Source organism: Euleptes europaea, chromosome 3, assembly GCF_029931775.1.
Source record: "Euleptes europaea isolate rEulEur1 chromosome 3, rEulEur1.hap1, whole genome shotgun sequence".
Lineage (NCBI taxonomy): Eukaryota > Metazoa > Chordata > Lepidosauria > Squamata > Sphaerodactylidae > Euleptes > Euleptes europaea.
In genome coordinates this window covers 94,171,058-94,195,903 of record NC_079314.1, presented here as the reverse complement: position 1 = coordinate 94,195,903, position 24,846 = coordinate 94,171,058, and the positions used below count along the sequence as shown (strand labels likewise).

The window sequence follows — 24,846 nt, the reverse complement described above, 5'->3', positions numbered from 1 at the left end:
TTTTGGAGAGCGGCCCTCGTGCACCAGCTGCAGCCACTTCCGTGACGGAGGCGGCCACGTGGGCGACCCGCTGTGACAGCAGCCTTTTCACCGCCGTCGGTCGACAGGCTCTAATCTGCAGGAGGCGCCTAGACGGGCCAGAGGCGAGGATTTGGGGGCGGGGGGGGGAGAAGAGAAGAAAGGCCACTGTAACCCTTTCGTCGCCTCCGCCTGCAGCGCCATCGCGCCGCCCTTTCAATTCGGTTCGGAACGCGCCGGACGCTGACGTCACGGGCGGGAGGAGAGGACCGGAGGCACGCCCCGCTCGATCCCGAGGCGGTCACGTGAGGCGCTCTCGCGGCTGCGTCAGCTGATATCGGCTGAGCTGTGGCAGCGGCGGCGGCGGCGATGGAGTTCCTCTTGGGCAACCCTTTCAGCTCCCCTGTGGGCCAGCGTGTCGGTAAGGCGGCCGCGCTTAGCCGTCCCCTCGCGTCCCGCGTTTGCTTTTTCCCCTCACGCCCTTTCGCAACTTGAGTTTCTCCCTCGGGCGAAGGGGGGAACGAGACAGGGCGGTGCTTATAGTCCGCCGGGGGCGGGCGTGTTGATGCCTGTAGCCAATGAGGGCGCGGGACTGTTTTGACGGACAGGCCGCGACAGCCAATAGGGAGTGGGGAAGGAGGTGGGCTCCTGGGGGCTGCCCTCCTAAGCCAATCCTGGTGTGGGGAGGGGTCTTGAGGCCAGAAGAAAGTTTGCTTATTTAAAGGGGACGCTCCCCTCCTTTAAATAGAGCCACGCCCCCCCTCAGAATGAGACTGTAAAGGGCTGCTCACTGTGGGCCTGAATCAGCAGAGCGTTTGTGCAGGATTGAGGGTAACCGCCGAGTGTTACCTCCATTCCCCCCTCGGTTCTTTTCGGCCTACAGGCAATAGTGGCGTCCAGGAAGTAACACGTGTTGCAACCGAATTTGTTCATAGGCCAGGTTTAGGCGGTTGCTTTACCGCCCTTGACTGTCTTCTCAGACTGGTTCTCCAGAAAAAAAACTAATTGATGATCAGAGCCCTAAAGGTAACAAAGCCAGTCCTAAATATCACTCTGAAATATTTGTCCTTGATATAGAAAAAGTAATTCACAGTGGGTCGCCGTGTTAGTCTCTCTGCAGTAGTAGAAAAGAGCAAGAGTCCAGTAGCACCTTAAAGACTAACAAGAATATTTTCTGGCAGGGTATGAGCTTTCTGGTATCTGAAGAAGTGAGCTGTGGCTCACGAAAGCTCATACCCTGCCAGAAAATATTTTTGTTAGTCTTTAAGGTGCTACTGGACTCTTGCTCTTTTCTACTATAGAAAAAATAGATTTCATATAACAATTAGTGGACCACCAAATCTGCCTATGTAATGGGGAAGGGTAGTTGATTCCAGATTCAGTCCATGGGTTTCTTTAGACCAGAGCCTGCACTGCCTGGTGCTTTTTCAACATGAGGGCGCAAGGTATTCTGATCTGGGTGCTTTTTGATTTCAGGAATTACATTGGAAGAGAGGCTATATACATTCCCTCCAGAGATTATTTTAGCTTCCAAGGAGGGTACTGACTTTCATGTTTTAAAATTTGTGCATGTATTGGTGGTATAATAGGTGGAAGCAGGCCCTGGGTGACTCACGTGTTGCTTCAGCAGACCAACACCTTCCTCATTTCGTCATGCCCTGGCTCAAATAAGTTCTTTCCATGTGGTGTTATAACACAAAATCTGCACATGTGTAGAGTCACTGGAAATTTCTGGCAATCCATGACTAGCTAGTTTAACAACTGGGCAGTAGTGGAATATTCTAGTCACTGTCATTCTCTCCCCTTCATTAGAAAAGAGCAAGAATCCAATAGTGCCTTCAAGACTGAATTTCTGGCAGGGTATGAGCTTTCGTGAGTCACACTACTGGATTCTTTTTCTTTTCTACTGCTACAGACAGACTAACATAGCTACCTATAGTGATCTTCCCTTCATTGGCAGTCAGAGATTCATTTAGAGTACTTTGTTCCTCTGTGTACAAGAATGGCAGCCTACTAATTCCCATGTGAATCTGGTAACGCTCCCAACAATCAGTGTCATTGACTGGATTAATAATCATGTATTGTTGAGAGCAGCCTATGGGTGCGGATTGGTTACAGGTGTGCGCTCTCTATTCATTGGAAACTTGTTCAGATGGAGAGCCGCTTCGGGCTAGTGATGGATCAAGGATCAGAGCTTGGGAGCTGGAGCAAGAGATGGAATATGTTGTGATAGTTCTCTTCTGCCTGTAGTGGCCCTCATGGTTTCACTTAACCTCGGTCAGACTTGCCTCGGCCCAGTCCTGTACATGTTCACTCACACGTGTCCCACTTTGTTTATCCGTGTCTGCTTCTAAACACCTGTGCATAAGCTTGCAGTCTGAAATTTTTACTAGAAGATCTCTAACCCCCCGTACTGGAAAAATGGCAAGGGATGAGCAAGAGCCTTTGTTCCTGTTCAAAACAGCTTAGCCTGCTGGAGATCACCCAGTTGTTCTTGATGATTAATCAGTTAATTGACTGAATGAAACATGGTTGTGTTTCCGTGTAAGTGAGGGTTCTGAGACAAGCCACTCTGTAAAAGCCAATTTAAAAGCGTTGCCCTAATTCAGGAGAGGCACATAAATTGCTTGTAACGATATCATTAGGTTTAGTCCCTGATGTTCAGTTCTAATCTCTAAATGCTATTAGTAGCCCTGAAAATCTGCACTGACACTTTCCATGTCACTTTCCTTTTGAAAACCCAGAGCAAACACTTCAGTTGTAGAGCATACCAGAACCCCTTGAAATCTGAAATAACCTGACCAGCCTGTAAAACGTAATGCTTTAATATTATGTTACTGATTGCTGGTATCGTCACCACACCCTGGAGGCACCCTTCTAAGTTGACTTTGAAGTTTGCCAGAGATGCTCACACATGTTGTCAGCCAGGACTTTGCAAGTTACTGACTGGCTTTAGTTTTAAGCCCTCTGTTTGATAGCCCTACTGTCTGGAATGTTTGTTGACTTCATGCTTCTGTGCCTGGTGTCGAAGTCACCCTTTCTGTGCAGAAGTCATGCGGGCCTGGGTTAGATTTCAGGAGGTGTGGATGGTTCTAGTTACAGCTTCAGTAGTTGAGCTCAGCATTTAGATCTTTCATGTGACCAATGAATAGCCTTTGTGTTTCTGAAAAGCTTCACTAAAGGAGTAAAGTCCAGGATCCCCCACATTTTAATGAAACTTACAAAAACCTCAATAACTCAAAATCCATTCCAGAGATTTATGAAAGTAAGAAGCATTGTTTAGGTAGTCGGGAGAGGTTATCAAAGTCTAGCCCTTTGAAGAAGAGTTGGTTTTTATATCCCACTTTTTTTAACCTTTTTTTTAGGGGTCTCTTAAGTGGCTTACAATCACCTTCACTTCCCCACAACAGACACCTTGTGAGGAAGTTGGGGCTGAGAGCATTCTGAGAGAACTGTGACTAGCCCAGGGTCACCAAGCTGACTTCATGTGTAGGAGTGGGGAAACCAACCTGGTTCACCAGATTAGCCTCCGCCGCTCATATGGAGGAGTGGGGAATCAAACCCGGTCCTCCAGATTAGAGTCTGCTGTTCCTAACCACTGCACCAGGCTGGCTCTCTTACACCATGCTGAAGCAATAGTCTAAATGTACAATAAGGGGGGGGGATGATCTTTACATGTTCAGGCACAGTGACACAAAAGGTCCATAGAACAAACTAGCATGGCACCAGTGGTTCTTGCAGAGTGTGATGCACTGTCTAAAGTGGTGTGAGAAATTGCTGAAACAAACCTAGACACCCCTTGACCTCCCTCTCCCACAAGCTGAGATCAGGAGGCAGAATCATCCCCCCCAGTGTACTCTCAATAGCTGCAAGCCCATGACTCTTATGGGTGATGGGGAGGGAGTCCATGAAGGGTCTCTCCAAGTGATCCCAGGTAGCAGTTCTTTCCCCCCTTCCCCCCTTTCATCTGTTCATTGTACACCAAGAGCAGGAACAACAACTGTGGGATAACCTAGTCATAGCTGAGTGGCCTGTTGTAGGGTTTTCAGTTTACTTATGCAGGCTGGCTCACTGAAAAACCTCGATCTAGACTCAAACCAGCTTGTCAGGCAGTGTGTCATATTATCCACATGTGCATCTCTTCTCCCGCCTCATCCACCTGAGCTTGAGAGGTCTTTTGGGAGGCGTGCCAGTTATTTTGTAAATCCGATCGACAGTTTCCAAAGAAAGATGGTAAGTGGACTTAGAATGATAAGATACCCCCTACTTGGCTCTGGAAGAGAGCTTTTTTTCTAACCTTTTATAAGCCGTTATTACAAAATAGAATCATAGAGTTGGAAGAGACCACCAGGATCATCTAGTCCAACCCCCTGCATAACCTAATAACCTGAAGTAATAACATACATTAAATTTTTGTTGCGATAATTTAATTTAACCTACATTATTTTAAAGTTGTTTGTGGGGATGGCATCTCTATATAACTGTCTCATGGAGAATAAGTCTTGTTCCTTGTCCATCGGAGAGGAGAAAAAGAGTTACTCAGCTCCCAGGACTCTGATGGAGGCCTTCCTCTTCCCAGGCTGGCCGCTGAGCTCAGTTCCAGGTTGTCCTGTACTTCACCGCAGCTTCCATGGCACAGATTCCATCCTGATAATCTGCATGCTTCCAGCTCATGCACTTAGTCTCCATATGTAGCTCCTGTTTCTTTACCACCTCCTTTGCATTACAAAAATGTACGTAATTTATTCAGAGAGCAGAATTGTAGGTTTTACTTTGGATGTACATCACACCCCAGTTCTGCTTATACTCTTGTCAGGCGGCTCCTTCCCATGCCATGCTTTCTTAATTCTTTGGCCTTCTTTCTTAATCAGACTGTTCTTTCCACTGTGTACTCCCTTCCCTTGTTCTCCATTGTGGTTTCTGTATCCACTTACAATGCCGCGAAGTACTGGGAATATTTTCACCTTTCACTGTTGCTAGTCAGAATGAAATTGGATCCCACTTCAGTGGCTTAGTAGTCTTTGCCTGGTGTTATAGCCATTTGGCTGTGTCTCTGCTGGGGTTTTATTTTTCTTATATCTAAGTTTCTTTCCCAGGCAGCCAGAAGAGTATATGCAGCTTGTTTGCATTCCTTTCTACAAAGTAAATGTTTTGGAACCTTGACAGAATCCCTTTGCATTGGAGCAAAGGTTAGCAAAGATGCTATAAAACCCAGGCGGAGGGAAATGGAGAGGGAGAGGCTGGTAGAGAGACCCCCTCCCTTATCACAGGTTGGGGGCTCAAGCAGGGTTTAATTTGAGCCAGAGCTTTTGCTCAGGACCTACTTTCTGTGCCAGAGTTCATCCCTAGAAAGTGTGAAGTAAGAACCGAGGGCCTTTGAGCGTATGATGAATAATGGCTGTTGCTGTCTGCTGACTCCAGAGAGTCAATATGTTATAGTTCACAGAGTGTTACACTGATGGGGAAGGGCTGAGTTCCTATCCCCAGTCAGCAGTAAACCTCCCTGGGTTTTCTTTGCTGGCACTCAGCCTAACTCACAAGGCTGTTAGGATGCTAAAACATGGACAGGCCAGGGAAACCCTGCATGCCACCCTGGGCCCCTTGGAGAAAGGGCAATTTAAAAATGCAATAAATAAATATTTTTGCTTCTGGGTAACACATGGTAGCCACTGCGATAGAATGGTGTCTACCAAAGAGGAAGAGGTTGCCGCTGAATGCCATCTAATAGCCAGGATGGAATGCTTTTTACCAGATTACGTTGGTTTGCCAATTATGGCCATTCCACTCTTAATTGCACGTAGCTCGATAACATCCAGGTTCGTCTATGTCCTTTATGTAGCACTGTGTTTGAAGAATGCCTAGATCTGGTTTACACTCCAGGACCGGTCTTAACTGGAACTTACCATGATGAGACTTAAGCCCACCTGGACTTCCTCACTCCTTAAAAAAAAAAAAAATCAAACATGCAAGATTAGCCACCAGCCTTGCTGCTATGAAACTGACCAGAAAACCATGCGACCATGAAACTGACCAGAAATAGATGGCACATGCATTTTTTCACTTGAGTTGACACCCTTGGTTAGTCTTTCAAGGTGTGTGAAGGAAAGAGGAGCTAAAGCAGTCCATCTCCCCGACTCTTGTATCAAACATGCAGGAATTATACAGGGGAAGTTTTTCATGCCATTCACAAGTGGTGATGAGAAAAGGCAGGAAGTGTCCCGTTTTGACTTGTGCCGCTATGAAAGGCAAACAAGTGTTGCCAAGAAAAATAGCAACCCTATGCTGTACTTCTAGATTAAATGTTTGGCAATCTCTGTCTCTCCATTGGCTGCTGTGGTCTTGCAAATGCTACCTTGAACTATGGATTAAGTTGCCTCCTCGGCTCTCCTCTTCCTGCAGCTTGTTATTTTGTATGATCCCTGCTGGCTTGCTGCCCATTTTTCCTTTGAAGGTTGACCATCCTCCTATCTGGACTGACTTGGTCCACTTGTCAATGGGGGTTGAGGTTGAGTTGATTACAGGGTGGGGACACTGGTAACACTGGAAATAAGAACTTGGTGTTCAGTGCTTTTGCCATGAGTAACAATCCTGGTTAGTGCAAGAACTGCTAACTGAATAGGGACATTTACAGATAAGGACTGGATCGGCCCTCACATGAGTGTGCTACCCATTCTGCAAATTTAGATGTCTCTTCCGCTAATCCCTCTGAAGAACCTTCTAAAAATGAAATGGCTACTGCATTTTGGCAGGATCGGAGTGAGCTCAGGACACTTTGATCCCTGAGTCAGAACATACAGATTTCTCCCCTTGCCCAATAATAAACCAAGCCATTGACAGTCCATTGTATTTTAATGGTATCCCAAAATACTCCTCTAAAGTGGGCTGCCCCTTTCTGTCTCCTGGCAGGGCATTCACTGGGCAGAACTTATATTAAAAACAAATGGCCAGCTCATTTCTTTTCTCTCTTATGCGTACATATACTTTTGCTCCTGATTTGATCTAACCGATGGGACCTTTGTGGTAGTGGTCATAAGAATATAAATAAAGTATCAGCTAGCTTAGCACTGCCAAAAAACAAAAAAATCAGTGGGTTATAGATCAAATCAGGCCTGAACTGACTCTAGAAGCTAAAATGGCTAAACTGAGGCTATCGTACTTTGGTCACATTATGAGAAGACAAGAGTCACTGGAAAAGGCAATCATACTAGGAACAGTTGAAGGCAGCAAGTAAAGAGGAAGACCCAACAAGAAAGAGATGGATTGACTCTATAAAGGAAGCCACAGCCCTCAGTTTGCAAGACCTGAGCAAGGCTGTTACAGATAGGATGTTTTTGGAGGACATTGATTCATAGGGTCGCCATTAGTCAGAAGCGACTTGACGGCACTTAATGCACACACAGTTTAGCACAGTGTCAGCCAGCCATTTGGCTTCTGGGAATTAATTTATTTCACTGATACTCTACCTTTCATCCCAATGGGGGCTCAAAGCAGCTTGCGTTGTTCTCCTCTTCTCCATTTTCATCTTCACGCTGACCCTGTGAGGTAAATGAGGCTGAGAGTTCCAGAGGGCAGCCATGTTGGTCTGCAGTAGAACAGTGAGATTCGAGTCCAGTAGCACCTTAGAGACCAACAAGATTTTCAGGGGGTAAGCTGTCAAGAGCCAAAGCTTTGTATCTGATGAAGGGAGCTTTGACTCTTGAAAGCCTATACCCCGGAGATCTTATTGGTCTCTAAGGTGCTACTGGACTCAGATCTAACTGCTAGGGTGAGTGTGTGTGAATGGCCCAAGGTCACCCAAGAAATTCAGAAGCAGGATGTTGAGAGAGATGAGCCAATGTGGTGTAGTGGTTAGTGTGTCAGATCTGGAAGACCTGGGTACAAATTCCACACAGCCATGAAGCTAAGTTGGTGATCTTGGGTCAGACACTCTTTCAGCCTCATTTACCTCGCGCAGTTGTTGTGAGGGTAGGGTGGAAGAGGGGGAATGATGTACACAGTCCCGGGCTCCTTGGACGAAAGGTTCGATACAAATGCATTAAACTAGGGAGGGGCTGAGGCTCAGTGTTAGAGCATCTGCTTGGCATGCAGAAGGTCCCAGGTTCAATCCTCGACATCTCCAGTTAGAGGGACTAGGCAAGTAGGTGAAGTGAAAGGCCCCTGTCTGAGACCCTGGAGAGCCACTGCCAGTCTGAGTAGACAGTACTGACTTTAAAATATTGTCGAAGGCTTTCACGGTCAGAGTTCATTGGTTCTTGTAGGTTATCCGGGCTGTGTAACCGTGGTCTTGGAAGTACTGACTTTGATGGACCAAGGGTCTGATTCAGTATAAGGCAGCTTCATGTGTTCGTGTGTTTAAACAAACAAAATATAGGGGATGGCTATTCTCAGTGTCTGCCTTCTCTGTACTTGGAGATTACACTCCTGGCAAAGAGCTTCATCACAGTTTCCCCTGGATACAGTTTCTCTTGTAGCGGGGAATAACAGAATCTTCCTTGTTCCTCTCTGGGGCGAAGAGTCTTTGTGTTCCTGGAGGGTAAGGGTGGGCATTCAGAGGCATGGAAAGAGAGCTGGCATGGGATGCTCTGGCTAACGTAGCACCTGCTGCTACAGGCAGCAGAGCATTTTGATCGCGTAGTGGCTCTTTTTAGGCCTACTGTGTAAACTAGTCCTAAGATTCTTTGAGAGCATATTTATATTTATAAACTTGCCACCTCTTGCGCTCTTAAGTGAACACCTCAACAACAGAGAAAGGTACTTCACTGTGTTTCAAAGGGACATCCAGGGATATTGTTAGCTGTTTTATTTTTAATTCTTTTTTTTTTCCTTCAGAAAAAGCTACTGATGGCTCCCTGCAAGGCGAAGACTGGGCCCTCAACATGGAGATCTGTGACATCATTAATGAGACAGAGGAAGGGTAAGGGAGCTGATACTGCTAGGAAAGGGTGATGTTATCGGTGCGCTTGGACGTGTCCGCTGACACACTTGTGAACACATCCTGTGATGTACTCTCCATACTAATGACTGGAAAATCCTCTGACCATATCCAGTTCCAGCTGGGGTTCTGTTCTTCGGAACATTAATAATACAGTAAAATTAAAGAGGTGAACCTGGAAAGAAAGGGAAATTTCCCCTGATGTTCTCTGCTCCAACACACATATACTAGGAAACACAGTACTGGCATATCTAGAAACCTTGGGGAATGCCTACCCCATTGATTCTGACTCCTATAAATAATGTGCCGTGGGTTAGCTGGTGACCTCAGTAAAGGCAGGAATAGCATGTGCTAGGAGTGGCACTCCATGGAATGCAAAGCTGTGGTTATGTGGATGCAACTGTCCCCACAGAAGAAAGCCTCTAAGCACTTTCCATTCATGTAAAATCTGAAGCCAAGCCATCTGTTTCCATCAAAAATATCTTATCCCCACCTTCTGTTTCTGTTCCAGCCTCACATCTTAGTCCCAATATGTGTCCAACTTGGCTCCATAGTGTATTTCCTTCTCCCCCCCCCCCCCCGATTTCTTGACTATATCCAATTCCATTCTTGCACATCTGGTTTATTGCTCGTATAATTTACTTGGAACTAGGAGAGAGTGGATTCCCATCTTAAATTAGCTCCTCAAGGCCACTTGGCATCTCTCAGCCTAAATTTATTGTGGGGATGGATGAGGTGAACGTTGGGAAGCACTTTGAATGTTGAAAGGGCCATAGATGTTGTTGTGCCTATTGCATACAATCGTATTGCATGTCTGCCAGCATGGTGTAGTGGTTAAGAGTGGTGGTTTGGAGTGGTGGAGTCTGATCTGGAGAACCAGGTTTGATTCCCCACTCCTCCACATGAGCGGCGGAGGCTAATCTGGTGAACTGGATTTGTTTCCCCACTCCTACACACGAAGCCAGCTCGATGTCCTTGGGCTAGTCATGGCTCTCTTAGAGCTCTCTCAGCCCCACCTAACTCACAGGGGAGGGGAAGGTGATCGTAAGCTGGTTTGAGTCTCCCTAAAGTGGTAGATAAAGTTGACATAAAAAAACAACCAACTCTTCTTTTTCATTGTGCCTTGTGAAGAGCCAGCCCAAGACATTTTGGTGCCTGGGGGGGTGGGGGTGGGGGAGACAGCCATGCTAAATAAAGTAGGGCAAAATCCACATTCACACAACACACCCATTCGCTTTTTCAAGCCTTATAGAGTGAATAAGAGCTGTACAAGTGCCTTGTTGTGCGCTGCTTCTCTTCATTGGGGCTTACTTACGAGCATGACCTGGTTGGATCCTGTCCCCCTCTCTGGTGCCCTTAATGGCACCTGAGACCACCTCTGTCTTTGTTATTCCAACTCTGCTCCTCGGTCTTTACACTGCAGTGTGTGTTCATTCCACCTTCCCCCTCCATATAAAAAGTGACGCAGAGATGTTGGATTACCACCTGTGCAGCCAAGCTCGTAATTTATCGATAGGCATTGGGCATTGAGAGAGCTGTAAAAGAGCTAAGAAGGTGATATGGTTTGTATGTTTTAGTTCTGTTTTCCAGAGCAAGCAACAGATAACACATACTCTATTCTGCCTGTAGATGTAAAATCATAGAGTTGGAAGGCATCACCAGGGTCATCTAGTCCAACCCCCTGCACAATGCAGGAAATTCACAACTACCTCCCCCCCACACACCCCCAGTGACCCCTACTCCATGCCCGGAAGATGGCCAAGATGCCCTCCCTCTCATCATCTGCTTAAGGTCACAGAACCAGCATTGCTGACGGATGGCCATCTAACCTCTTCTTAACAGCCTCCAAGGAAGGAGAGCTCACCACCTCCCGAGGAAGCCTGTTCCACCGAGGAACCGCTCTAACTGTTAGAAAATTCTTCCTAATGTCTAGACAGAAACTTTTTTGATTTAATTTCAACCCCTTGATTCTGCTCCTACCTTCTGGGGCAACAGAAAACAATATAGTAGTGGGGCTTTTCTCAGTAGTGTAGAATAAACTTTGAAAAAGGGTTCTTCTGCTGGTAGGCTGTTTTATACCTTGCCCAGACAACGTGCTCCTTGTCCCTTTCTGGCATGTGGTGGATGTTAATCTTTCCTTGCACCAGCCAGTGGCATAGGACTTGGCCCAGACAGGGAATATTCACCAAAAATGCCTTTTCTTGCACATTCCCTGTTTCTGTGTCTCCTTGTTTCCTTACTCCACTCTCATTGATCCTATGGCACATGTGCAGCCGTGTTCCTAGTTAAAGAAAATTAAATTTAGGGGTGTGGAAATGTCTGCTTTTGGCATTGAGGGAAGGACCAGCTTAGCTCACTTGGTTAGTCACAAGACTCCAAAATGTTAGTGACTGAGGAATTAAAGTTGACTATTGACAGATAAATTGCAGCTGTGTGTTTGGCCTCCATGCTAATAATACCAGCGCTTTTATCATCTGCACTCAGGCCCAAAGATGCCTTTCGAGCCATAAAGAAAAGGATCGTGGGGAATAAGAACTTCCACGAGGTGATGCTGGCTTTGACAGTGAGTAGTGTGGACCCTTTCTTGGTGACATAGAGCCCCAGAAGCATCACTTTCCCCAGTCCTCATTGTTTCTTACTAGCCGATGGGTGGGAGTGCATTTCATTGGGGGTTACCGCACTTGTATTCCCAGCGATGTGTTAAGAGTTTGAAAACGTTATAAAAAATACTGTTTGCACTTTGTTTGGCCCCTTTAGCTGTGAAGGCGTTTTCCAACCATTTATAAGCTGTGGTATCCAAAACCCCTTTTAAAGCGATGTTTTTTACAACATTTTCAAACTCTTAATACATCGCTGGGAATACAAAGTGTGGTAATCCCCATTACTACGCCATTCAGTAGACTTCAGCAACTGGGCAAACGGCACGGCGTTCTGGAACCCGCTTGTTTCTGGACAAGAGGGGCAGTCTCCGAGGTAGAATGTTAATCTTGGATTAAGTAATGAGAAAGCACCAAAGGATTATAAGAAATCCGTACTGAGAGGAAAGGAAGTCGAAATACAGTGGACGGCAAAGCAGTTGTTATCTTGACCAAGTTTGATGGGCCCTAAACGTGTACCTGGCTGCATTAGCAGCCTTATGTAAGAATATATACCAAGGCAGATCACTGGCCCATTTATCTCAGCATTGTCTAGTCTGAACGGTAGCATCTTGCTGCCATTCAGAAAGTTCTCTCCCAACGTCCGCTGCCCGATACCCTTTAACTGGGACTGCTGGAGACTGATTCTGGTACCCTTCTATGTGCTCTACTGCTGATCCACAGCCCTTTCCCTGAAGGCACATTTGTTGTGGGTTTTACGGTGTAGGGATTTGTGCCTTCAATTTGGGGTGGGCGCTGTGTGTGCGAATTTGCTAATTTTTCTGTGATCGTGAGGGTCAGCGGTAGGGAACCAAAAGCCCCTCTCCATTGACATCTGGTTTGTCTCCACAGGTCCTTGAAACATGCGTCAAAAACTGTGGCCACCGTTTCCATGTGCTGGTTTCTAGCCAGGACTTTGTAGAAGGCGTGCTGGTCCGAACCATCCTCCCAAAAAACAATCCTCCTGCCATTGTGCATGACAAAGTGCTGACCCTCATACAGGTGGGTACGCTTATATGTCCTGCAACTGTGCAGTTCTTCCTGCGATGGCAAATAATCAAATGCTGTTATCCCCAAAGGCGTGATTTCGTATCTCTTTCTGAGTACTCCTAGTTAAGCTCTGAGGGCTGGTAATGAAGCTCTGACCCCCACCAGTAACTATTTTGAGCCTGAACCTGGGCTGTGATGCATACCTGGATTGGTTTATGGACTGAATGTACTCCATGCTAAAAAACATTTAACGTTCTGTCTCAAGAAACGTTGGATTTTGTGACTTGTTATATTATGCACATATTATGCACATTTGCTCGGTTTTGCATAACGTGTCCTGCATTTTTTTTCTGTTTTGCATAATTCATTCTAGAGTCACTTGTCCTGAGGGAAGGCAAGAAGGGAAATCTTATTCTTAAGATTTACATTGGCATTGATTATACATTTAAGTATATTTTATCATTCAGAAAGACTAGAACCTTGCTTTTTTATATAATGAAAGAAAATTGATTTTTTTTTTCAGGAACTTGCCTTAAACCACTTGCTGCACTTTTCTTGTGCTCCTACCAAAAAGCAACATTTCTACCATCCTGGCTATTTTTAATAAGGGTCACAATGTTTACTGTAACACTTGGAGGTGACACCTTTTCCTATTTTCCCCAGTCCTGGGCAGACGCCTTCCGCAGCTCACCCGACCTGACAGGAGTGGTAGCTGTATATGAGGACCTGAGGAGAAAAGGTCTAGAGTTTCCCATGACTGACCTGGATATGCTGTCACCCATCCATACACCACAGAGGGTAAAGTTAATTAATGTCTCTTCCGCAGGGGGGGTCTCTTAAGGTGTGTTGCTATTAGAAAACTACAAGTGACGACCTGCAAGAAACTTGCAGGGAGGGGTCATTCCCCCCCACCTTTGCTTTCTTTCCTCCCCCTTCTCTCTTTCTGCCTCTACCCCTTATCTATCAATCTTCCCTCACCCCTTCTCCCCTTCTCTGTCAGTCTTCCCCCTCTCTCCCCCCACACCCTTCTCTTGCAATCCTCTCTTATCCCACCTTTCTCCCCTCACCCCTTGTATGTCAATCCCCCCCTCTTCTTTCTCTTTGTTATGGTAAGAAGTAGAAAATGGTGCCTTTGCTTGCTAGGAAACTCCCTTAGAACAAAGGTTCCCTGAAAAATACCTCATACCAGCTGCCCCTACTCATGACCTCCTGAGAACATCTAGACTGACCTGCTGAGAAGGCTGTTTACAAGCGCAATACTAGAGCAATGGCAAAATACATTATAACCAACGGGACATATAACCAATGGTAGCATCCATGCAGTCTAGCACATGGGAAAGCAATTAAGAGAAATATCCCAGAGAAATAGATTGTACTAAGCGAAGCCACAACAATATTATAAAAAGATTTATTGCAAAAGAGAGAAGAAAAAAGGGAAAGTGTGGTTGGATTCAAAAAGGGGTAGGAAAAAGGCAAAGCAACATACACAGAAAAGCCCACAGCAGCAACAGCACAGAGGTGTTCAAACGAAAAGCAATATACTTGAACTAGCTGAGCTAAACACACACTTCCTACACTGTAGCAGGTGCCTCAGAGCATGTGCAGAGTTCCTTGCAATAGCAAGAAGTCGAAGGTGTCCTAACCCCTACCCAACTTCCTGTAGACCCAGTTTCCCCTGAAGACTGAAAACTGACGACAAGTGAAAATCCCAAAAGGTCCAGATACTTGTTGTAAATGGTGTTGAACCTAAGCCAGCCTCCTTTCTGAGAATGACAAGCTGATTTCTCCAATCCCATGCAAATCCCCATCTCTGATTTCAGAGGCTACTTTGACCAATCAGAGCCATATATGATATAGTCCCATCTCCATTAAACTGGAAATAGCTCTGAACTTCCACAACAAATAGATGATCTGGCCCAAACCGAATTACCTGTCCAAACGGGATTAAGTCTGCCAGGATGGCCCAATGTGGAATGGAAGTGAATGGGTCATTCTAATGGAATCTCCAGGGGTCCAAGATCCCAGACACTCTACATGGCACTCTTGAGCCATAGTAAGTTTTAGGGTTTCTGTCACGCTCTTACTCTCCCCTTTCCTTCAGAAAATCTCCGCCCCACACCCTTCGTTTTCTTTCTCTCACCCCCAGACAATCTCTTCCCCTCTTCTTTTTCCCTACTTTGGGAGCTGCTGTGACAGAACCTGCCCTGGAGGCACCACAGCTGCAGCAGGGGATGCCATGCCAGCCACAAGGCCCCCAGGAGACACCGTGGCAGGTGCAGAGCCCCCAGGAGATTCCATAGCAACGTAGGAGATGCCACAGGGCTTCTGGGAGACATCACGTGTGCCCAGATAACATTTTTGTTTTGGGGGGATTTAAACCCCCTCAATGCATTTTTTTAGAACTTTAAGATTTTTCTGCAAAACTGGGAGGTTCCCCAAGTTTGGAGAAAAGTCTCCTTTCAGTGTGGGCCCGATCTGCAGATTTAGTTATCCACAGATCTACCCACTCTTGATAAATAAATAGATAATGGGAAAGAATGAGGGAGCAGAGATGGTTATTCGCACACCCAAAAACTCAGAATGGGACTCTAGATTCAGATTTATTATTAATACGGCAAAGCCATTAAACATTTCATATCAATTACAAGGTAGAATTAAAAGATGCAATATCTAAAACTATGGCATATATAATTATTAAATAAATTAAACAAATTACTATTAGCTAAAAACCTCAGATTAATATCACATTTTCCATTTTAGGTTAGATTGCCAAGCCCCCGCTTTGTCTGATGGATCTTGTATATTGCAGCACAGAATTTAGCTACTTGTTTCACCGTCAGGCTGACCCTTCCCATAGGAGATTCCTCAGACTCCCTTCCTCAGAGCTGTCCTTTGTCAGATTAAGGAGAGGGGAAATTAGCTTCAATCTGACTCTAGATTCTATGTTACCAAGATAAATTGCACAAATTATGCTTGCTTCCAACATTTTCAACAGTAATGTATATGCTGCTGTTGATTTCAAAGGTAATATTTAGTTTTTTCTGCACTAATTCATAAAATGTAGCAAAATTAGGATTCTTGGGGAAATGTAAATGTTTTCTTGGATGAGATGTTTAGTGTTAAAATGAAAATACAGTTTGAGTATCCCTTATCCGGACTGCTTACGACCAGAAGTGGCCCGTATTTCGGATCTTGGAATATTTTGGAATTTTTGCATATAATAATGAGAGATCTTGGGGTGGGACCCAACTCTAAACACAAAATTCATTTATGCTTTATGTATGTTTTATATATACTTTATACACATTGCCCAAATGTAATTTTAAACAATATTTTAAATAATTTTGTGTACATTGAACCATCAATGGCACTGCTGAGGGCCTGTGAATAATGTATGCCTGTATGCCGGTTCAAAAGGTCCAGTTTTCAGATCAGTCCAGATATTGGATGTCCAGATAAGGGATACTCAACCTATATTACCTAGCTCCTTATTTCTATTTTGATTCAATCAGGTATTTATTCCTTATAAGTAAACACTATGGGGAAAAGTTTATTAGACATCACGTGAAAAGGGAAAAGGACTTGTCTAAGCAGATCAGAATTAAAGCTTCTTTTCAAAGGGAATGGATTCAAATCTCCTTCTCTGTGTTAACAAAGCCTATGCAAAGATCAGGATTATTGCTTCCTAACCACCATAAGCCTTGTTCAAGACTGTCTTTCTTTTCTGAACTGAAACTGTTGGGGTGATATAACTCTTTTCCTCTATGAGGACTAGCAACATACTGCTTTTAAAAAAAAACTAAAATGGGGATTCTCATCACGCCAGATTCCTCGCTGCACATGCAGAGGCATGGGCTATGTGTGTCTACTGTTGCAGTCAACATAGTGGTTGGGATACGCAGGAGTGAGTGCAGTTTTCGTTGGAGGCCACAGAAAAGCTTGAGGGGTCTGTCCGGAAAGCATGAGAGATTATATTCCAGGGAGGCAGCAAATGTCATATAAAAGCCATGGTGGATGAGAGGAAGAGAATTTACCTGAGACTCTGCTAGATGCATTCTTTGAGTAGGAATAAGTGCAGATTTCCTGTGCCTTTTCCCTCCCTTGTTGTGTGTGTGTTAAGTGCCGTCAAGTCGCTTCCGACTCATGGCGACCCTATGAATGAAAGTCCTCCAAAATGTCCTATCTTTGACAGCCTTGCTCAGATCTTGCAAATTGAAGGCTGTGGCTTCCTTTATTGAGTCAATCCATCTCTTGTTGGGTCTTCCTCTTTTCCTGCTGCCCTCTACTTTTTCTAACATGACGGTCTTTTCCAGTGACTCTTGTCGTCTCATGACGTGACCAAAATACGACAGCCTCAGTTTAGTCATTTTAGCTTCTAGGGTCAGTTCAGGCTTGATTTGATCTATAACCCACTGATTTGTTTTTTTGGCAGTCCACGGAATCCGTAACACTCTCCTCCAACACCACATTTCAAAGGAATCTATTTTCTTCCTATCAGCTTTCTTCACTGTCCAGCTTTCACACCCATACATAGTAATAGGGAATATGATGGCATGAATTAATCTAGTCTTGGTGGCCAGAGTCACATCCGTACACTTCAAAATATTTTCTAGCTCCTTCATGGCTGCCCTTCCCAGTCTCAATCTCCTTCTAATTTCTTGGCTGCAGTCTCCCTTTTGGTTGATGGTGGAGCCAAGGAATAGAAAGTCTTGAACAATTTCAATTTCCTCATTGTCAACCTTAAAGTTGTGTAATTCTCCTGTAGTCATTACTTTTGTTTTCTTGATGTTCAGCTGTAGTCCTGCTTTGGCACTTTCTCTTTTAACTTTCAGCAATAGTCGTTTCAAATCTTCACTATTTTCTGCCAATAATGTAGTGTCATCAGCATATCTCAAATTATTAATGTTCCTCCGTCCAATTTTCACTCTACCTTCATCTAAATCTAATCCAGCTTTCCTAATTATATGTTCTGCATATAGATTGAAGAGATAGGGAGATAAAATACATCCTTGTCTGACACCTTTGCCAATTGGAAACCATTCCGTTTCTCCATATTCTGTTCTAACTGAGGCCTCTTGTCCAGAGTACAGGTTGCGCATCAAAACGATCAGATGTTGTGGCACACCCATTTCCTTTAAAACCAGCCATAGCTTTTCATGATCCACACAGTCAAAAGCTTTGCTGTAATCTATGAAACACAAGCTGATTTTCTTCTGAAATTCTCTCGTACGCTCCAGTAACCAGCGTATATTTGCAATATGATCTCTAGTGCCTCTTCCTTTTCTGAAACCAGCTTGAACATCAGGCATTTCTCGTTCCATATATGGTAGCAGCCTTTGCTGTAAGATTTTGAGCATCACTTTACTTGCATGAGAAATTAATGCAATGGTCCGATAGTTGTTGCAATCTTTGATGTCTCCTTTCTTGGGAATTGGAATGTAAATGGATTGTTTCCAGTCTGTGGGCCATTGTTTTGTTTTCCATATCTGTTGGCATATTCTTGTCAAGATTTTGATGGACTCCGTTTCTGTGGCTTGGAATAGCTCTATTGATATCCCATCTGCTCCTGGTGATTTGTTTCTCCCGATTGCTCTCAATGCAGCTTTCACTTCACTTTCTAAAACTGTAGGTTCTTCTTCAAAAGATTCTTCTTGGAAAGAATCTTTTATCCTTTCATCTCTTCTGTATAGTTCTTCAGTGTATTGTTCCCACCTTTTCTTTATTTTGTCCTGTTCAGTTAATGTATTTCCATGCTGATCTTTCAGCATGCCTAACCGTGCTTTAAATTTCCCTTTGATTTCTTGGATCTTGTGGAACAGATCTCTTGTTCTTCCTTTTTTGTTGTTCTCTTCTATTTCTTTACACTGGCTATTATAATAGGTCTCTGTGTCTCTACGTGCTAGTCGCTGGAACGTTGCACTTAGACTTTTGATTCTATTTCTGTCACCTTCTACTTTTGCTTCTCGTCTATCTCTGGCAATTTTAAGAGTTTCCTCAGACATCCATCAAGGTTCTTCTTTTCTTTTGGCTACAGGAATAGTCTTTGCACATTCTTCCTTGATAATATCTCTAGTTTCCACCCATAGTTCTTCAGGTTTACATTCACTTGAACTTAGTAATGCAAATCTGTTCCTTACATGGTCTTTAAACTCTTCCGGAATATTGCTTAGATTGTATTTTGGTGCTATGAATGTTTTGGTGTTTTTCTTAAGCTTTATCTTTATTTTTGATATTAGCAATTCATGATTGTGTACCGCAGTCGGCTCCTGGTCTTGTTTTGGCCGAGAGAATAGAGCTTCTCCATCTTCTGCTTCCAATTATATAATCTATTTGATTTCTATACTGGCCGTCTGGTGATGTCCATGTATACAATCGTCTATTTGGTTGCCTGAAACATGTGTTTGCAATGAACAGATTGTTGTCTTCACAGAATTCTACGAGGCGTTCTCCTGCTTCATTCCGTGCTCCTAGCCCAAATCTGCCAACAACATTTGATTCTGCTTTGTTTCCTACTTTTGCGTTCCAGCATATCTTGTTTAGGTGTGTGATCAATTTCTTCCTGAACACTGGCATAAAAACTTTCAATTTCTTCCTCATCAGCATCTGTAGTTGGGGCATAAACTTGAAGGATGCTTATGTCGATAGGCTTTCCCTGAAGTCTGATTGATATTATTCGGTCAGACTTTGCATTATAGCTCCTGACTGCCTTTGCTATATCTTGCCTCACTATTAAAGCAACTCCGTTTCTTCTCTTTTTGTCATTCCCTGAATAAAACACTTTGTAATTTTCTGATTGAAAATGTCCTAATCCAGTCCACTTTAATTCACTTATTCCCAGGACTGAAATGTCCATACGTTCCATTTCTTGTTTAACAATTTCAAGCTTACCCTGATTCATGCTTCTCACATTCCATGTTCCTATTTTATGCGTCGAACAGCTTCGGACTTTCCTTTTGCATCTATTCATGTCAACCACTGAACGTCCTTTCGGCTTTAGTCCAATCGCATCATTAAGAACAGCACTACTCGTACTTGTCCTCTGCTCTACCCCAGTAGCAGATTGAGTGCCATCCGACCTGGGGGTCCCATCTTCCAGCACTATATCTTTTTTCATTTTGGTTTGTCTCATCATAGGGTTTTCAAGGTAAAGGTTGGTCAGAAGTGGTTTACCAGTGCCTTCTTCTGCGCAGTACTAACCAGAGTTAGCCGTAGTGGCACTGCCGTTGTCTACGAAAGATCTTCCGCCAGTGTCACCTTCCACTACTGCTGCTGCCCAGTAGCTAACCTTCAGGGATTCCTCTACCCCCATCCCCATTGGAACTGCCTGTTCTCTTCTGCGGATGTGGCCATTGATCCCTTAAGGGGGTGGATGCATCTTCGTCTGGTGTCTCAGCTGTGACCATTCCGTCTTGAGTGACTCTGCTAGGAGTTTAGTCTCTTGATAGAGTCTAAACCCCTTACGGTATTGCTCTCAGCTTCCCTGACACTCACAAACCCCCTCACCACGTTAAGGTGTGCATCCAGAAGGGGCCTCCCTTGTTACTGAGCCATTTTCCTTCTTTCCTGTGGATTTCTCTTTAGACTGTGTATACCTCAGATTCCCCACCAGGGCAGAACTCGCCAGCGGTGGATTCCTCTCAGACAGTAGAGTCTATCCTGCACCCTGTGTCCCTGCCAGGAGCTCCAGGGACTTCAGCCGAGGCTCCCATTACACCTACTCCAGAGCAGGTAAGAGTAACACAAGTCTAGCAATATTCTTGCAGTAGAATCTGCCTGACGTTTCTCCAGTTTTGTCACCCGTTCAGCTCCGCACATGGAAAGGAGATTATTTCACTGCAGGAAGCTCCAGCTCCTTCACGGTTCATTGGGATTGGCCCTTTGTCATACCGGGGAGGTCCCTGGTGGGCTGCTGACCTGGAGGGTCACTGCTGGCCAGGAGCAAGCCGAGCTCCAGTGGTGCTGGCAGCAAACCCGGTCATCAGCAAGAGCGATAGGAAGCAACCTGCACCCATCCCATCACATGCTTTGCTCGTAGAAGCTCCCAAGTTCAATCCCTAGCAGTTTTAGGGAAAGGATCTTTCTTTGCAGCATAGAAAAGAGAGCCAGCGTGGTGTAGTGGTTAAGAGCAGTGGTTTGGAGTGGCGGACTCTAATCTGGAGAACCGGATTTGATTCCCCACTCCTCCACATGAGCGGAGGACGCTAATCTGGGGAAGCGGGTTGGTTTCCTCACTCCTCCCCATGAAGCCAGCTGGGTGACTTTGGGCTGGTCACAGCTCTCTTAGAGCTCTCTCAGCCCCACCTACCTCGCAGGGTGTCTGTTGTGGGGAGGGGAAGGGAAGGTGATTGTAAGCCGGTTTGAGTCTTCCTTAAGTGGTAGAGAAAGTCGGCATATAAAAACCAACTCTTCTTCTTCTACTTCTCTTCAAGTGTCCAGAGATCCACTGACCGACAAAGCAGGCAACAGTGGGCAAGCTGTAGCAGTAGTCTAAGGCAGCGTCCCGGGTCCACCCACCCTAGCCTGTCATTTCTTCTGATCATCTTCTTTTGTAGCTGGGACGAAGCCCAGCTGGGTTTAACACATGTTTGTTTGGGCGTTCAGATTGGGAAGCTACGCAGCGAGCTGGAAGTGGTGAACGGGAACGTGAAGGTGATGTCAGAGATGCTGACGGAACTGGTGCCGGGACAGGCTGAAACCTCTGACCTTGAACTGCTCCAGGTAGGAAATGGCTGGTGCGTCTGTCCGCTGGGAGACTCTCTCGGTCCTGCAACTTGATTTGGTTCACCCCGGCGAGTGATGAGGATGGGCTTGACTGAAGCCAACCAACGTAATTGCATCGTGCCTTTTGCCTGTTCGTGCCCTTTGCCTGTTTGGTAGGAATGGATATGGCTGTCCTCAACAAGGGCCAGGGCTTTTTCGCCCCTGGCCTAGTGGAATAGTCTTCCTGGTGACATCAGGGCCCTGCGGGATCTTAAGGAGTTCCACAGAGCCTGTAAAACTGAACTATTCTGCCAGGCCTATAACTGCCTCGAGTGGATCCATCCATCATTACTGGCCTCCCCATCCCTCCCCCTCACTTTGACATCTGTAGGAAGTTGACCTGCTAAAATCCTTTCACACGGTGGCACCTGGGAAATTTTAAGGCCACCTGCTTATGATTGCATTATGATGTTTTAGTGAGGTTTTATTGCTGTTTGATGGTTTTATGTATTTTAATGGTTGTTACCCGCCCTGAGCCTGGCTTGCTGGGAATTAGGGCGGGCTGTAAATTTGAAAAATAAATCAGTAAATAAAATTTAGCCCCGGGTGGCTACTCGCTGCCGCTTCTCAGCCCCGTTTCCTTGGCTCCGTGTTCACAATTTACATTCTCTTGCTGCGGGTAGGAACTGAACCGGACGTGCAAAGCGATGCAGCAGCGTGTTCTGGAGCTGATCCCCCGTATCCTCAATGAACAGCTAACAGAGGAGCTGCTCATTGTCAATGACAACCTCAACAACGTTTTCCTGCGCCATGAACGGTACTCCTGAGTCCCCTTCCCCCTTCCCCTACTCTTTCCCCAGCCCTCCCATAAGCAGAGCAGCCCACCTTCTTCCACTTAAGCTCCTCTCCTTTTTCTTGTATTTGTAGGTTCGAACGGATCCGATCAGGACAGCCAGCTAAGGTGATTCGACGCTCCTTCCCTCTAAGCAGGGGTGGGGAACCTTTTTCCTGCCAAGGGCCATTTGCACATTTATAACATCATTCGGGGGCCATACCAGGTGTAGATCTCCCGGTGGGGGGGGGAGAGGCTAGGGTTGCCAGGTCTCCGGCCACCACCTGGAGGTTGGCAACCCCAGGGGAGGCCACGCAGAGAAGGCCTGGAGGGCTCCCCCGGTCCTCCACCCCTCCTAGGTGGGAGGGCAGCCAGCGGTGGGCCCGAGCAAACGAGGTGCCAGGGAGGTGCAGCCCGCCGTCGATTGGCAAGGGAGGAAGGAAAACAGAGAAAGAGGGAAAGGGAGAGAAAGAGAAAGAAATGGAAAGAGTGGGAGAAAGAAAAGGACGGAGGGAGACAGACAAAGAAAGAGACAGAAAGAGAGGGAGAGAGAAAAGCCTTCCTCCCCCCCCCCCACACACACACACACTGGCCCCACGCGACCTAGCCCCAGGCTCCATGCCCTCCCTGCCCCAGAGTCCACAAAAGGCCCCCTGAAGCCAGATCGGCTCCTGCACGCATGCTCTGCCGCCGGGAGCCGCGGGCCTGTTTCCTCCCCCTTGCTCCTGAACAGCCAACAGACAGCAAGAGGGGCTTACAGTGTGCCCTGGCGTTCCTGCACGCTGCGGCTATAGGGGACAACCTTGGGGGAAGCGTCCCTCTCCCTCCTCTCGCCGACCAACAGCCGTCAGTCGGCGAGAGGAGGTCCAAAGGGCGCCGCAGCACCCCTGCAAGCCGTGGCCCCAGGAACACCCTCAGGGAGGGCCGCCCTATGCCGCTCCTCTGCAACAAGGCCCTGGAGCTCCCGAGGGCCACAAAAAATGTCCTCGGGGGCCGCATACGGCCCCCGGGCCTGAGGTTCCCCATCCCTGCTCTAAAGCATGCTGATAGCCTTTTGTCATTTATGTAGATTAAGATAAAGTGGAATACATCATTGCTGTTTTGACATTTTAAAGTCAGAGTACAAGTCTTACTGTGTTGGTTTCAAGTTTTTTTCCCCCATTACTCCAAATAGCTGATAGGATTTAGGAATTTAACATTGTTCTGGCCAAATTAATCCTTTGTAGGCATCTTGTAACCCTACTCTACAGGCGTCTAGCTCAGATTGTGCTTTGGATTCTGATAGACTCCAGCATATTCAAGCTTTTGTCCCCACTCTGTTGTCTTAACAGCACGGTGTAGTGCCAGCAGTGGTTTGGAGTGGTGGACTCTGATCTGGAGAACCGGGTTTGATTCCCCGCTCCTCCACATGAGCGGTGGACTCTAATCTGGTGAACTGGATTTGTTTCCCCACTCCTACATAGGAAGCCAGCTGGGCAACCTTGGGCTAGTCATAGTTCTCTCCGAACTCTCTCAGCCCCACCTACCTCACAGGGTGTCTGTTGTGGGGAGGGGAAGGGAAGGTGATTGTAAGCCAGTTTGATTCTCCCTTAAGTGGTAGAGAAAGTCAGCATATAAAATCCAACTCTTCTTCTTCTTAACTGGAAATAGGGGGGAAAGCTACTGGGACCTTGCTAGCTGCCAAAATGTCTGGTCCATTGGCTTTCTTTATACCAGCAGCCCCTTGACACCATTTTTCCTTCAGCTGCATGCATTGTTAGGCATGTATGCTGTATACTTTGCGATTCTGCCCTGTTTTCATGACATTCCACTGTAGTGCGATGTGACCTCAATTTCACAGAGCTCCAAAGAGCTGAAGGCAGCAGGAACTTCATAGGGTAATTTTAGGGAGAGAGTCTTCATTGTTTAGGGTCACAGGTTCCCGTTTGGGGACCCCTTTGTTGCTTACCCCACATCAAAGCCAGCCTCCCTTGCAAAATAAATCAAAAGTCATAAGGCACAATCCAGATGGGAAGCGGCTGTGTTTTGTGAATGTCGTTGAACCCCTGTGAGTTAAGCATTTCAAGCCAGTGGAGTACAAGCAGGCATGCCTTTCTTGGAAATGTGCCCACACCCCTCTGTGCCCTCCAGTTAATATCAAGCGTTGAAAGAACACCCATCAAATGAATGACACTTGGCATGCATGGGGTCAGGTTGGGGCTCCATGGGGCTGCGCCTTTGCTTTTGGGTCACACTCACACTTCTCAGAGTATCTGAAGAAGCGAGCTGTGACTCACGAAAGCTCATACCCTGCCAGAAATGTTGTCAGTCTTTAAGGTGCTACTGGGCTCTTGCTCCTTTCTATTGCTTCAAACAGACCAACGCTACTTCTCAGAGGCTTTTGGGTAACAGGTGGTGTTTGTGGTTCCCTATCTGTATGAAATATCAGACCTCCCAAACAGAACGGAACCTGACCAGAAATAGCGTGGGAGCAGCAAGTAAATTTCTCTCTCTCTCTTCAAAGCAACACAACAATGCAGAAAATGCAAGCAGTTTGATTGACGTGGGGCCTGGTGCCACACTAGCAGGGAATGAGTCTGAAGCCCCCAACTCTCTCTCGTCTCAGCTTGCAGGAATGAGTGAGTAACCTAACTGTGCCCCATGTGCTGTGCAGGTCTTTTTCTTCTTCCCATCACCCTCACAACTTTCTTTTCTGGTCCCTAGACCTTTGTTTCCAGTGTCTGTATTTTCTCCTTCTT

At 46.0% G+C, this 24,846-nt stretch overlaps 1 protein-coding gene across 1 annotated transcript in view; it reads left to right on the top strand.

Moving 5' to 3' along the window:
* The first annotated feature begins 342 nt into the window (after positions 1-342).
* The window catches only part of TOM1 (target of myb1 membrane trafficking protein), a 37,968-nt gene continuing 13,464 nt past the window's right edge, over positions 343-24,846 (top strand). The window contains exons 1-10 of the mRNA XM_056846099.1: positions 343-439; positions 8,848-8,932; positions 11,435-11,513; positions 12,439-12,588; positions 13,240-13,374; positions 20,158-20,304; positions 21,178-21,294; positions 21,960-22,093; positions 22,204-22,237; positions 24,612-24,726. Coding sequence (XP_056702077.1) covers positions 388-439; positions 8,848-8,932; positions 11,435-11,513; positions 12,439-12,588; positions 13,240-13,374; positions 20,158-20,304; positions 21,178-21,294; positions 21,960-22,093; positions 22,204-22,237; positions 24,612-24,726 — 1,048 coding nt within the window. The 5' untranslated portion in view covers positions 343-387. The remainder of the gene's footprint in view (positions 440-8,847; positions 8,933-11,434; positions 11,514-12,438; positions 12,589-13,239; positions 13,375-20,157; positions 20,305-21,177; positions 21,295-21,959; positions 22,094-22,203; positions 22,238-24,611; positions 24,727-24,846) is intronic.